The sequence below is a fragment of the Schistocerca gregaria genome, unplaced genomic scaffold, assembly GCF_023897955.1.
Source record: "Schistocerca gregaria isolate iqSchGreg1 unplaced genomic scaffold, iqSchGreg1.2 ptg000066l, whole genome shotgun sequence".
NCBI lineage: Eukaryota > Metazoa > Arthropoda > Insecta > Orthoptera > Acrididae > Schistocerca > Schistocerca gregaria.
Window position 1 is genome coordinate 6909900 of NW_026061707.1, and position 16432 is coordinate 6926331.

The 16432-nt window shown below is 26.8% G+C and overlaps 1 protein-coding gene and 1 long non-coding RNA gene across 2 annotated transcripts in view; one reads left to right on the forward strand and one right to left on the reverse strand.

Annotated features, from left to right (window-relative positions):
• On the forward strand, positions 1-16181 carry LOC126301283 (NADH-ubiquinone oxidoreductase chain 5-like). The gene is made up of 2 exons (XM_049991698.1): positions 1-378; positions 15989-16181. Exons 1-2 carry the CDS (start codon positions 207-209, stop codon positions 16165-16167), a joined length of 351 nt encoding a protein of 116 aa, XP_049847655.1. The 5' UTR covers positions 1-206; the 3' UTR covers positions 16168-16181.
• LOC126301304 (uncharacterized) overlaps positions 9272-16432 on the reverse strand; it is a 28223-nt gene continuing 21062 nt past the window's right edge. The window contains exon 2 of the long non-coding RNA XR_007553029.1: positions 9272-9556. This is a non-coding gene — a long non-coding RNA (uncharacterized LOC126301304). The remainder of the gene's footprint in view (positions 9557-16432) is intronic.

The window sequence follows — 16432 nt, forward strand, 5'->3', positions numbered from 1 at the left end:
TTTTAGCAGCTATAACTAAGAGAGCTCAGATTCCTTTCTCTTCATGACTTCCTGCTGCTATAGCAGCTCCTACTCCTGTTTCTGCTTTAGTTCATTCTTCTACTCTTGTTACTGCTGGTGTTTATTTATTAATTCGTTTTAGACCAATATTGGATACTTATAATTGTGGTTGATTTTTACTTTTAATTGGTTGTATAACTATATTTATGGCTGGATTGGGCGCTAATTTTGAGTTTGATTTAAAGAAGATTATTGCTCTTTCTACTTTAAGACAACTTGGTTTAATAATAAGAATTTTGGCTATAGGTTATCCGAAGCTTGCATTTTTTCATTTATTGGCTCATGCTTTATTTAAGGCATTATTATTTATATGTGCAGGTTCAATAATTCTAATTTGAAGGATTCTCAGGATATTCGTTTTAAAGGATCAATTGTTAATTTCATACGTTTAACTTCAGTTTGTTTTAATGTTTCTAGTTTATCTTTGTGTGGAATACCTTTTTTAGCGGGATTTTATTCAAAGGATTTAATTCTTGAGATGGTTTGTTTAAGATGAATTAATTGTTTAATTTTTTTTCTTTATTTTTTTTCTACTGGTTTAACTGCTTCTTATTCTTTTCGTTTGTTTTATTATTCAATATCTGGTGATAATAATTTTTATTCTAGATTTTCTTTTGATGATAAGGGTTATTATATTTCATTTGGAATAATTGGTCTATTGTTTGTTGCTGTTTTCGGTGGTAGTCATTTATCTTGATTAATTTTTCCTATTCCTCATGTGATTGCTTTACCTTATTATTTAAAGTTTTTAACTATTACAGTTGTTATTTTAGGTGCTTATTTAGGTTATCTTATTTCTAATTTTGATTTTTCTCATAATTTATTTTCTTTAAGTATACTTTCTTTTGTTAGATTTGCTGGTTCTATATGATTTATACCTTTTCTTTCAACTAAGTTTATTAGATATATTCCTTTAAAAATAGGTTATTATTCATCTAAGTCATTTGATTATGGTTGAGGTGAATTACTTGGTGGTCAAGGTTTATATAGATTATTTATTTATTTAATTGGTTATATTCAAGGTTGATATGATTCTAATTTCAAGATTTATCTTTTAACTTTTATTTCTTGAATATTTATTTTGGTAATATTGTTTTTCGTTTACTTAAATAGCTTATAATTAGAGCGTGACACTGAAGATGTTAAGGAAGTATTTTTACTTTTAAGTATTTATAAATATAGATATATTATTTTTACAGTGAAAATGTAATGTTTTATTTAAACTTATATAAATTTTAGAAATGTTAACGGAGTTTAACTGCTAATATAAAAAGTTAGCAGCTTTCATATTGGCTTTACATTTCCTTAATTGGAACTATTATAGTTCAATTATATTATTAACAGTAATACGCCTCTTTTTGGCTTCAATTAATAAGAATAAGGGTAGTACATACCAATCTTCCAGGTCGAAACTGACTGCAATATTTCGCTTCTTATTCTATTTAAGGTTGATTGATAATATCAATACTTTTTGAATGCAACCCAAATGTTATATTTAACTACAACCCTTTATTCTGCTCATTGTAATGCTCCTTGGTTTCATTCATGGTATAGTCCTCCTAATAGAACTAGAATAAAAAATATTGTTGATACTGTTCAGATTATAATGTCTGAAGTTTTAAAAATAATTACAATTGGTAGAATTAGTGCAATTTCTACATCAAAAATTAAAAAGATTACTGCGATTAGGAAGAATCGTATTGAGAATGGTATTCGTGCTGATCTTTTTGGATCAAACCCACATTCAAATGGTGATCTTTTTTCTCGATCATTAATTAATTTTTTTGATAGTGTTGTTGCCAGGATTATAACAATTATTGGAATAATAAATCTAATGAAAACTCTTGTTGATAGAATTAGAATTGTTTTTCTTGATTTATATCAAGCTTTCTGATTGGAAGTCAAATGTACTATTTATACTAGAAAAACAATTATCTACCTCATCAATAAATAGAGATATATAAGAATAATCATACTACGTCTACGAAGTGTCAGTATCATGCTGCTGCTTCAAATCCAAAGTGATGTCTTGGTGAAAATTGATTTATTGAGTGTCGAAGTAGACATGTTGATAAAAAGATTGTTCCAATAATTACGTGTAAACCATGGAATCCTGTTGCAACAAAGAATGTTGATCCATAAACTGCATCTGCAATGGTAAAAGGTGCTTCTCAATATTCATATGCTTGAAGTATTGTAAAGTATAGTCCTAATAACACTGTGAAGAATAATCCTTGTAGTGCTTGAGTATGATTAGATTCCATTAAACTATGATGTGCTCATGTTACTGTTACTCCTGATGCTAAAAGAATAGCTGTATTAAGTAATGGAATTTGTATAGGGTTAAAGGGTTGAATTCCTATTGGAGGTCATAGTATTCCTAGTTCAATTGTTGGTGCTAATCTTCTTCTAAAGAATGCTCAAAAAAAAGAAACGAAAAATAATACCTCTGATGCAATAAATAAAATTATTCCTCATCGTAATCCAATTGATACAAATCCTGTATGTAATCCTTGATATGTTCCTTCTCGTACTACATCTCGTCATCATTGAATTATAGTTAGTAGGGTAATTCCAAATCCAATTATGAATAAGTTAATATTAAATAGGTGGAATCATTTTGCTAGTCCTGATACTAGGACTATTGCTCCAATTGCTCCTGTTAATGGTCAAGGTCTATAGTCTACTAAGTGGAATGGGTGGTTTGAGTGAGTTGTTAACATAGGTTTAATATACTTCTCTAGAATATAGAGTTCTTAGAATTGAGAAAACATAGGCTTGAATTATTGCTACTGCTGATTCTAGAATTAATAGAAGTATTTGTCCAATAATTAGTAATGAGATTAAGTTTATTGCTATAGATGGTCCTGTGTTTCCTAATAAGGTTAATAATAAGTGTCCTGCAATTATATTTGCTGCCAACCGTACTGCTAATGTACCTGGTCGAATAACATTACTAATTGTTTCAATTAGTACTATAAATGATATTAATGCAGGCGGTGTACCTTGTGGTACAAGGTGTGTAAATATATGATTAGTATGGTTAATTCATCCAAATAATATAAATCTTAGCCATATAGGTAGGGCAATTGCAAATGTTAATGCTAAATGTCTTGTTCTAGTAAAAATATAAGGGAATAATCCTATGAAATTATTAAATAATATTATAATAAAAGTTGAGATGAAAATGAATGTTGTTCCATTAAATGATTTTGGTCCAAGAAGTGTTTTAAATTCATTATGTAAGGTTAAATTTAGTTTATTTCAGATAATGTTAATTCGTGATGGTGTAAGTCAAAATAGTGATGGGATTAATAATAGTCCTAGAAATGTTCTAGTTCAATTTAATGATAAATTAAAGATGTTAGTTGATGGGTCAAATGTTGAGAATAGATTTGTTATCATTTTCAATTTAAGTTTTTTATTTCAATTGTTCCTTTTTCTGCTCTTTTAATAAGGTTAGGTTTAAATGAGAAGAAGTTTATTTGATTAAACAAGATTAATGTAGCTGAAAATATAATGAATAGTGAGAATCATATAAGAGGGGATATTTGAGGGATTTGGATATAATTTCCCCATCAGAAGTAGTCGTTAATTTACTATTATTTGGTTTAAGAGACCATTACTTACTTTCAGTCATCTGATGAATTTCAAGGTGTACTAATTTTTTTTAGTTACTTTAGATTGACACTCTAATGTTATTTATTTTAACTAACTCCTTAAATTATCTGAGATAATCACTTAATAAATAAATTTACTGAAGTTCTTTCAATTACAATTGGTATAAATCTGTGGTTTGCTCCACAGATTTCTGAGCATTGTCCAAAGAATAATCCAGGTCGATTTATTGTGAATGTTCCTTGATTTAACCGACCTGGCGTTGCATCAATTTTCACCCCTAATGCAGGAACTGCTCATGAGTGTAGAACATCTGATGCTCTTGTTAATACTCGTACTTCTGTATTTATTGGTAGGATTGTTCGGTTATCTACATCTAGTAGTCGGAATCCATCATTTTCTAGGTCTTGTTCTGGTGTTATATAAGTGTCAAATTCTACGTCTATGAAGTCTGAATATTCATATCTTCAATATCATTGTCGTCCAATGGTTTTAATTGTAATTATTGCATCTACTGAATCATCAAGTAAATATAATAGTCGTAATGATGGAAGGGCAATAAAAATTAACGTAATTGCTGGTAAAGCTGTTCAGATTGTTGCAATTAAATGTCCATGAAGTATATTACAGTTAGTATAGGCAATAAATAATATATAACTTAGGGCATAACCTACAATTACTGTAATTAATAATAATACGACCATAGTATGATCATGAAAGAATGATAATTGCTCCATTAATGGTGAAGCTCCATCTTGAAGAGATAAATTTGATCATGTTGCCATTAATAAATATTTTCTAATAAAAGGTCAAACCTTTATTTGTAGAGCTTAAATCTACTGCACTAATCTGCCATATTAGAATCTAGAGATTAATGGTAATTCTGAGTAACTATGTTCTGCAGGAGGGTTATTTTGTAGTCATTCTGTTGATCTTCTTATGTTAGCTCTAAATATAATTGCTCGGTTTGTAATCATTCTTTCTCATATAATTACAATGAATATAATGATTCCTACAATAGAAATTGTAGACCCAATTCTTGATACTACGTTTCATGATGTATATGCGTCTGGGTAGTCAGAGTATCGTCGAGGTATTCCTGCTAATCCTAGGAAGTGTTGAGGAAAGAATGTTAAATTTACTCCAATGAATATAATTGTAAATTGGATTTTTAATCATGTATTATTTATAGTTAATCCTGTAAATAGTGGATATCATTGAATGACACCTCCTATAATTGCAAATACTGCTCCTATAGATAATACATAATGAAAGTGGGCTACTACATAATATGTATCATGTAATACAATATCAAGTGATGAATTTGCTAATACTAATCCTGTTAATCCACCAATTGTAAATAGGAAAATAAATCCTAGAGCTCATAATAATGGTGGATTGAACTTGAATTTAGTTCCATATAATGTAGCTAATCATCTAAATACCTTAATTCCTGTAGGTACAGCAATAATTATTGTTGCTGATGTAAAATATGCTCGTGTGTCAACATCCATTCCTACTGTAAATATATGATGTGCTCATACAATAAATCCTATTAGTCCAATTGATAGTATAGCATAAATTATACCTAATGTTCCAAATGATTCAATTTTTCCTCTTTCTTGACATACAATATGTGAAATAATTCCGAACCCCGGTAGAATTAAAATATAAACTTCTGGGTGTCCAAAGAATCAAAATAGATGTTGATATAGAATTGGGTCACCCCCTCCTGCAGGGTCAAAGAATGATGTATTTAAATTTCGATCTGTTAATAATATAGTAATAGCTCCTGCTAAAACTGGAAGTGAAAGAAGGAGAAGTAATGCTGTAATAGCTACAGATCATACAAATAAAGGTGTTTGATCTAAAGTTATACTTCCTGATCGTATATTAATTGCTGTTGTAATGAAATTCACTGCACCAAGAATAGATGATACACCTGCTAAGTGCAGTGAAAAAATAGCTAGATCTACAGATGCACCCCCGTGTGCAATAGCTCCTGCTAGAGGAGGGTAAACTGTTCATCCTGTACCAGCACCATTATCTACTATAGAAGATGTAAGAAGAAGGGTTAGTGAAGGTGGTAGTAATCAAAAACTTATATTATTTATTCGTGGAAATGCTATATCTGGTGCACCAATTATTAGTGGAACAAGTCAATTACCAAATCCACCAATTATAATAGGTATTACTATAAAGAAAATTATTACGAATGCGTGAGCTGTAATAATAACATTATAAATCTGGTCATCCCCAATTAGAGATCCGGGTTGGCCAAGTTCAGCACGAATAAGTATTCTTATTGATGTTCCTACTATTCCTGCTCATGCTCCAAATATGAAGTATAAAGTACCAATGTCCTTATGGTTTGTTGAGAATAATCATTTTTGCGGTAAGATGGCTGAATTTTAGGTGGTAGACTGTAAATCTACTTATGAGATGTTTTCTCTCTTATCATATTTAGGTCTTATATTAAATTATGATTCTAGACTGCAATTCTAGAGGTGTAAAATTTTACTAAGGCCTAAAAGATTATTCTTTTAATTATAACTTTGAAGGTTATTAGTTTGATTAACTTAAGTCCTTAGTATAATGAAATTAAGGTTGATGTTGAAATCAATCCTATTGTTGAAATTATTACTGTTATAGGAAGAATGATTCTTGATTTTTGGCACTTTATCTTTATAGATCACGAATTTTCTGTGTATGATATAATTAGAGCTGAGAATCTAATACGTATATAGTAGTAGAGTGTAATTGTAGTTAATACAACTATAATAGTTATAATAGTTGTTATATTGTTTTCTATTAATGATTGTATTACAATTCATTTTGGTAAGAATCCAAGGAATGGTGGTAGTCCACCTAAAGATAATAAAGATAAGAATATTATGAATTTAATTTCGGTTTTTATATTTCTGGCTGAATAAATTTGATTTATGAAAAATAAATTTATTTGCTTAAATAATAAAACTATAATTAATCTTAATAGTGAGTAAATAATGAAGTATAGTTCTCAGATGTTTTCTCTGACTGTTAATGATCTAATTATTCAACCTAGATGTCTGATTGATGAATATGCTAAAAGTTGTCGTAAGGATGTTTGATTTAAACCTCCTATTGCCCCAATAATAATTCTTAAGATAATAATTGTTCAAATAAAAGTTCTTAATTGAATACAATAAGATAAGACCATTATTGGGGCGATTTTTTGTCATGTTATTAATGTTAAACAATTATTTCATCTTGATGCTCCTATAACTTCTGGAAATCAGAAATGGAAAGGTGCAGCTCCAATCTTTAATAATAGTCTAGATCTAATTATTATTGATGGGATAAATTCTGTTTCCCATCCCATGGGATATTTTATTTGAATCAGCAAAATTGAAAATAATAATATTGTCAATGCTATTGCTTGGACAATAAAATATTTAATTGATGATTCATTTATTATTATATTTTTATTTCTTGTTAGGAGCGGAATAAATGAAAGTAAGTTGATCTCAAGTCCTATTCAAACCCCAAATCAGGAATTTGATGAAATGGACAGGATCGTTCCTATCATTAATGTTGATAGGAAGAGAAGTTTTGTAGAGTTGTTGGTCATTAAAAAGGAGAGGATTGATACCTCTATAAATGGGGTATGAACCCATTAGCTTGTTTAGCTTACCTTTTTACATTAAGGTGTATGATGCACGTTAGTTTTTGATACTAAAGGAGGTAGTTTAATTCTATCTTATGTAATTTTAATGAAGGTAATTTTGTTTACTTTATTTACCCTATCAAGGTAACCCTTTAATCAGGCACTTCATTTATTTAATATATAAATCGAAAGTTTTTTTTGAAATTCTTTTATGTATTATTTTGTTTAATTAGGATTAATTTATCCTGCTCATTTTATTTTTATATATATATATATATATAATAATAAATAATTTATATTAATATATTACATTTATTTGAAATTAAAGTATTATAAGTTCATCTTACCATTATCAATTGATTATTTTAATGCAATTATTTACCTAGGATTATAGCTACTTATGTTTTTAGCTTAAAATAGGTTATTATAATATAATATATATAATAATATGTAATTTAATATTTAATATTATTATAATTGGATATAATAAATAAAATTATTAATTTAAATATAAAATATTATAATTAATATAAATAATTATATTAATTATAATAATATAATTATGTAAATTATCTATAATTAGATTATTTAACTAATATATATGAAAGTTAACTTAATATAAAAAAAGAATTCATATTAATAACATATTATATTAAATTACATAATTGTATAAAATATATTTATTATATTATTTAATCTTTCTTTATTTATTAGTGAAAAGAAAGATTAAATAAGAAAGAATATAATACATTTATTGCTATACATGTTCCATATTAATCTTTAATTATATATAATAGAGAAGTTGTTGTGGTCATACATAGGGGCGTTTCTTTTTTTTTTGTTAATGTTTGTGGTTTTTTTCTTTTTTTTCTTTAAATATTTGAATCTTTTATTTTTTCCTGAATTAATAGATTTAAAATTTTCTTATTTTTAAAAGTTTTATTCTTGCTTGTTTATTCACTTTTTCTTTGTATTATATGTAAGTTTTGTTAGACTAAATGTTCTTTTTGCAGTAATTTGATTTAATTATCAAGTGATTTTGGATTTAGCAATTGATTTAGTATCGGCATAATTCGTGCCAGCAGCCGCGGTTATACGATTGATACAAGTGAATATTATTGGTTAAAGCAGTTGTTTATATTATTAGGGTTGAAATATAAATTTGTAAGTTGAAATGTTAAAATTTATTTGTGGCCCTTTTTATGAATCTGTGAAATTTAAATAATAAACTAGGATTAGATACCCTATTATTTTAAACGTTAATTATATTTACCAGGGTACTATTAGTTAAGGTCTTTAAACCCAAAGAATTTGGCGGTATCTCATTCCATTCAGAGGAACCTACCCCATGATTGATAATACACGATTTACTCTACTTAATTTATTTGTTTGTATATCTCCGTTATCAGAGAATCTTTTTAGAGTTATAATTCTCAAGATTTATAATTATAAAATATTTCAGGTCAAGGTGCAGCTTATAGTTAAGAGGAGGTGAGTTACAATAGATTTTTGTTTATAACGGATTTGATTGTGAAATACTGTTAATGAAGGTGGATTTGATAGTAATTTAATTTATTTAATTTAACTGATATTGGCTCTGAGATGTGTACACATCGCCCGTCGCTCTCATTATTGATTATTCTATTTTATTTTAAAGTAGCTTCAATTTAGATGAGATAAGTCGTAACATAGTAGATGTACTGGAAAGTGTATCTAGGAAGAGTTTCAAGATATAACTTATTAGTAAAGTGTTTCATTTACACTGAAAATTTTTCTGTGCAAATCAGGATATCTTGATTATTTATTTTATTATATTTATTTTTTGTTTATTTAATTATTTAATATAAATAATTTTATTGTATTTTTGTCTTAGTATATTTTATAGAATTGATTTTTTAAATTATAGTTTATTGGTAATGTAAGTGTTTTATGAAATATTATTTTAAATTTTTTTAAGTAGATTTTATTTATTGTACCTTTTGTATCAGGGTTTATCAAAATTTTAGTATTTATTTTACTTGTCTCGATTTGGGTTGATTTATAAATAATTTATAGTTAATTTATCATAATTATTATTAAATTATTTATAGAAATGAGATGTTAATCGTTTCCCAAGATATCTAGTTTCTAAGAAAAAATTTAATTTTTTAAAGTTATTTGTTTTTATTTAATTTTTTAAGTAAAAATATTAACTTATTTATTCTTTAAGGGATAAGCTTTGAAGTTAATAACCTATAATTTATTTTATAGAAATATAATAGTAAGCTTTAAACCAGCTATCTTTTAGATTACGTTTTAGTTCATTATTTTTTATTTTGATTTTATAAATATTTTAGGTTTTTTATTAAGATTATTAATTTAATTTTAAAATTTTTGTAATAATGATAGAATTAGTATATTTATTTGTATGAAATTTTTACCTTGTGAACTTATTATAAGGAACTAGGCAAAATTGATTTCCGCCTGTTTATCAAAAACATGTCCTCTTGTTTATATATTGAGGTCTGGCCTGCTCACTGAGCGTATTTTTAAAGAGCCGCGGTATTTTGACCGTGCAAAGGTAGCATAATCATTAGTCTCTTAATTAGTGGCTGGAATGAATGGCTTGACGAGAAATCAACTGTCTCTTAATAAATTTTTGAATTTAACTTTTGAGTCAAAAGGCTTAAATTCTTCTTTAGGACGAGAAGACCCTATAGAGCTTGACATTTTACTTTTATATAGTTTTTTGTTTGTCTTTCTATATTTAATGATGATGTTTTGTTGGGGTGACATGAAGAATAGATAAACTCTTCATTATTATATCATTTATTTATGTTTGTTATTTTGATCCATAATTTATGATCATAAGATTAAGTTACCTTAGGGATAACAGCGTAATTGTTTTTGAGAGCTCATATCGACAAAGCAGATTGCGACCTCGATGTTGGATTAAGAAAAATTTTGGGTGCAGGAGCCCAATGATTAGGTCTGTTCGACCTTTAAATTCTTACATGATCTGAGTTCAGACCGGCGTGAGCCAGGTCGGTTTCTATCCTAAGATTGTTAATCCATATTAGTACGAAAGGACCATATGGTTAAAATATTTTTGTTATATTGATTAATATTAATTTATTATCTATTTTGACAGATTAATGTGTTGAATTTAGAATTCATTTATGTAGATTTTTTCTACAAATAGTATTGATACTTTATGATTTATTTATATTTATTTTGAATTTTCTTTTATTGGTTATTTGTGTTTTAATTAGCGTTGCCTTTTTAACTTTATTAGAGCGTAAGGTTTTAGCTTATATTCAGATTCGAAAGGGTCCAAATAAGGTAGGTTTTGTTGGAATTCCTCAGCCATTTAGAGACGCTATTAAGTTAATTTGTAAGGAGCAGCCAATTCCTATTATATCTAATTACCTACTTTATTATTTTTCCCCTGTTTTTAATTTAACGATTTCTTTAGCCGTTTGAGTAATTTTTCCTTATTTAACTTATATGTGTTCTTTTTCTTATGGATTTTTATTTTTTTTATGTTGTACTAGATTAGGTGTTTATACTGTTATAATTGCTGGTTGATCTTCTAATTCAAATTATTCATTATTAGGTTCTCTTCGTTCTGTTGCTCAAACAATTTCTTATGAAGTTAGTTTAGCTTTAATTTTATTGTCTTTAATTATTTTAATTGGTAGTTTTAATATGTTTGATTTTATAAACTATCAGCTTTATTGTTGATTTATTATTATTTCTTTTCCTTTAGCTTTAGCTTGTTTTGCTTCTTGCTTAGCTGAAACTAATCGTACTCCTTTTGATTTTGCTGAAGGGCAATCTGAGTTAGTTTCAGGATTTAATATTGAGTATGGTGCGGGTGGTTTTACTTTAATTTTTTTAGCTGAATATACTAGAATTGTCTTCATAAGAATGTTATTGGCTTTAATTTTTTTGGGCAGTGATTTTTATTCTTTTATATTTTTTATTAAGCTTGCTATTATATCTTTTGGTTTAATTTGGGTTCGTGGAACATTACCACGGTTCCGTTATGATAAATTAATGTACTTAGCTTGAAAAAGTTTTTTACCTTTATCTTTGAATTTTTTTATTTTCTTTGTTGGTTTAAAGATTTTATTTATCTCATTTGTTTAGTGAAATTTTTTGAGAAAAGTTAATAGAAGAGTTAAACTTCTAATTTTATGTTTTCAAAACATATGCTTTTCCTAAGCTAATTAACTTTATTCCTTAATTAATTTATCTCATTCGTTTGCGACATGGACATTAATTAAGAAATATGTGAAGTAAATAATTGTTAAGATTTGACCTGTTATAATATAAGGTTCTTCAACAGGTCGTTTACCAATTCACGTTAGTAAGCATACAACAACTACTATAATTCAGAATAAAATTTGATTAATAGGGTAAAATTGAATGCCTCGGAATGGTGTTTTATTATAAAATGGTAAAATTATTAAGATTCTAATTGATAAAAATAATGCAATAACACCTCCTAACTTATTAGGGATAGATCGTAGAATTGCATATGCAAATAGGAAATATCATTCTGGTTGAATATGAACTGGTGTTACTAATGGGTTGGCAGGTACAAAGTTATCTGGATCTCCTAATAGGTAAGGATTAATTAAACATAGTATAATTAATAATGATGTTATTATTACAAATGTAATAGAATCCTTAAAGGTAAAGTATGGATGGAATGGAATTTTTTCAATATCTCCATTTAGTCCAAGAGGATTATTAGATCCTGTTTGGTGAAGAAAAAATAAATGAATTGCTGCTATAGCAGCAATAATAAATGGTAATACAAAATGGAATGTGAAGAATCGATTTAATGTTGCATTATCAACAGCGAATCCTCCTCATACTCATTGGACTAAATCTGTTCCTAAGTATGGGATTGCTGATAATAAATTAGTAATTACTGTTGCACCTCAAAAAGATATTTGGCCTCAGGGTAAGACATATCCTATAAATGCAGTTGCTATAACTAAAAATAAAATCACTGTACCAATTATTCAGGTATGTATATATATATATAAGATCCATAGTAAATTCCCCGTCCTACATGTAAGTAAATACAAATAAAAAATATAGATGCTCCATTTGCGTGTAAGGTTCGGATAATTCAACCATTATTTACGTCTCGGCAGATGTGTACTACACTACTGAATGCTATTTCAATATTTGATGTATAATGTATAGCTAAAAATAGTCCAGTTACGATTTGAATTACCAAACATAACCCTAATAGGGATCCAAAATTTCATCAAAATGAAATATTTGTTGGGGCAGGTAAGTCAATTAAAGAGTTATTAATAATTTTAATTATTGGATGTCTTAATCGTAAGGGTTTATTCATTAGTAATTATCTTATTTTACGAATAGGACCCTGATTAATTTTGGTGATTTTAACAACTGCTAGTAGTGCTAAAAATAAATAAATTATTATTATTATTGTAATAATGAATGTTAGTCTATTATATAATTTTTCTAAAGATATTGTTATTTCTTGATAATTGATTGAATTATCAATATTTATAGTTTCGGTGTTTTTGAAAAAGTCTATAAATATAGATATATCTAGAATAATTAATATTAATATGATAAATACTCACATTATTAATGTAATAATTATAGTGATTGATTTAGGCTGAAATATTTCGTTTGATGCAATTCTTGTAATGTAAATAAATAATACTAGTATACCACCAAGAAATGTTAAAAATAAAATATATGATAATCAATATCTTTCTATTATTGTTCCTGTTAATTAATCCAACTAGGAAGGTTTGAAGGATAATAAAAAGCATTATTGATATTGGGTGTCTTAATTTAATAAAATTAATATTTATTACATTTGATAATGATATAATTATTATTTTGATCATTTCAGGGGTTAGTTTATTTAAAATACCGGTTTTGGGGACCGATGATGGAAGCTTTTCCACCTCTGAAGTTTTAAAAGTGGGGGCTGGACTTAATTCCGGTTTACAAGACCGGCGTTTTTTTTAAACTATTAAAACTAATGTTTATATTCTCTATTTTTACTTCTTTATTGATTTATTTTGCTGGTGTTTATGTTTTTTCTTCTAAACGTAAACATTTATTAATGGTTCTTTTGAGATTAGAATATATTGTTCTTTCTTTATTTATGTTAGTTATTGTTTTTCTTATTGAGTTTGATTATGATTATTTTTTTCCTGTTATTTTTTTAGTTTTTTCTGTTTGTGAGGGTGCTTTAGGTCTTTCTATTTTAGTTTCAATAATTCGTTCTCATGGTAATGATTTTTTTAATTCTTTTGGTTTATCTTTATGTTAAAGTATTTATTTATAACTATTTTTTTGATCCCTCTTTGTTTATTAAATAATTGTTGATGGTTGGTTCATTCTTTAATGTTTCTGTCGGGTTTTGTTTTTATAATTTGTGTTTATTCATATGCTGATTTGAATATAATTAGATATTATTTTGGTATTGATTATTTTTCTTTTAGTTTAATTTTACTTAGTTTTTGGATTTGTTCTTTAATAATCACTGCTAGAAGTTCAGTTTATTTAAGTTCATATCATTCTAATTTTTTTGTTTTTATGGTTTTGATTTTAATAATTATGCTTTATTGTTCATTTGCTAGATTAAGTCTTCTTTCTTTTTATATTTTTTTTTGAGGCTAGATTAGTTCCTACTTTACTTTTAATTTTGGGTTGGGGTTATCAACCTGAGCGTTTGCAGGCTGGTGTTTATTTAATTTTTTATACTTTGGTTGCTAGATTACCTTTATTATTAGTTTTATTTAAGGTTTATGATTTTTCTAATACTTTATATTTTCCTTTATTGGTTGATTTTGGTTCTTATTATTTTATGTTTTATGTATTTATAATTTTGGCTTTTTTAGTTAAGATACCTATGTTTTTGGTTCATTTATGACTTTCTAAGGCTCATGTAGAGGCCCCTATTTCAGGTAGAATAATTCTTGCTGGTGTTTTATTAAAGTTAGGTGGTTATGGTATTTTTCGTGTTATAAAGGTTATTTCTTATTTGGGTTTAAAGTTTAATTATTTTTGATTGTCTTTAGGTTTATCTGGGGGTGTTATTGTAAGATTTATTTGTTTTCGTCAGGTTGATTTAAAGTCTTTAATTGCATATTCTTCTGTTGCTCATATAAGAATGGTTATTGGTGGATTGATGACTATGAATTGATGAGGTTGTGTAGGTTCTCTTTCTCTAATGGTTGGTCATGGTTTATGTTCTTCTGGTTTATTTTGTTTTTCTAATATTATTTATGAACGTTTAGGTAGACGAAGATTATTAATTAACAAGGGTATAATTAATTTGATGCCAAGAATGGCTTTATGATGATTTCTTTTAAGATCATCAAATATGGCTGCTCCTCCTTCTTTAAATTTGGTAGGTGAAATTAGATTATTAAATAGAATTATATCTTGATCTTCTTTTAGATTCTTAGCTTTGATTTTTTTATCTTTTTTTAGAGCTGTTTATACTTTGTATATATATTCTTATTCTCAGCATGGGAATTATTATTCTGGTGTTTATACTTGTTCTCTTGGTTATTTTCGTGAATATCATCTTTTACTTTTACATTGATTGCCTTTAAATATTCTCTGTTTAAAGGGTGAATATTTCTTTGTTTAGTTTGCTTAAGTATTTTAATTAAAAATATTGTTTTGTGGAATCAATGATATGAAGTTTTTCATCTTAGGCCGTGAATTTATTTTCTATTTGTTCTTTGAGTTTTTTTTCTTTGTTTATTTCGAGAACTATAATTTTTATTTTAGGTATTTATTATTTAATAATTGATTATAGAGTTTTTGTTGAGTGAGAGCTTTTCAATTTAAATGGTTCTATAGTTGTTATAACTTTAATTTTGGATTGAATATCTCTTATTTTTATTTCTTTTGTTATATATATTTCTTCTTTGGTTATTTATTATAGAGAGGATTATATATCTGGTGAAAAGAATATAAATCGTTTTATTATTATTGTTTTAATATTTATTCTTTCTATAGGTTTTTTAATTATTAGTCCTAATTTAATTAGAATTTTATTAGGTTGAGATGGTTTAGGTTTAGTTTCTTATTGTTTAGTTATTTATTATCAAAATGTAAAATCTTATAGTGCTGGTATATTAACTGCACTTTCTAATCGTATTGGTGATGTTGCTATTTTAATTTCTATTGCATGAATGTTAAATTTTGGTGGTTGAAATTATATTTATTATTATGATTTTATTTCTAATTCTTTTGAAATAAAGCTCATTACTATATTAATTGTTTTAGCAGCTATAACTAAGAGAGCTCAGATTCCTTTCTCTTCATGACTTCCTGCTGCTATAGCAGCTCCTACTCCTGTTTCTGCTTTAGTTCATTCTTCTACTCTTGTTACTGCTGGTGTTTATTTATTAATTCGTTTTAGACCAATATTGGATACTTATAATTGTGGTTGATTTTTACTTTTAATTGGTTGTATAACTATATTTATGGCTGGATTGGGCGCTAATTTTGAGTTTGATTTAAAGAAGATTATTGCTCTTTCTACTTTAAGACAACTTGGTTTAATAATAAGAATTTTGGCTATAGGTTATCCAAAGCTTGCATTTTTTCATTTATTGGCTCATGCTTTATTTAAGGCATTATTATTTATATGTGCAGGTTCAATAATTCATAATTTGAAGGATTCTCAGGATATTCGTTTTATAGGATCAATTGTTAATTTCATACCTTTAACTTCAGTTTGTTTTAATGTTTCTAGTTTATCTTTGTGTGGAATACCTTTTTTAGCGGGATTTTATTCAAAGGATTTAATTCTTGAGATGGTTTGTTTAAGATGAATTAATTGTTTAATTTTTTTCTTTATTTTTTTTCTACTGGTTTAACTGCTTCTTATTCTTTTCGTTTGTTTTATTATTCAATATCTGGTGATAATAATTTTTATTCTAGATTTTCTTTTGATGATAAGGGTTATTATATTTCATTTGGAATAATTGGTCTATTGTTTGTTGCTGTTTTTGGTGGTAGTCTTTTATCTTGATTAATTTTTCCTATTCCTCATGTGATTGCTTTACCTTATTATTTAAAGTTTTTAACTATTACAGT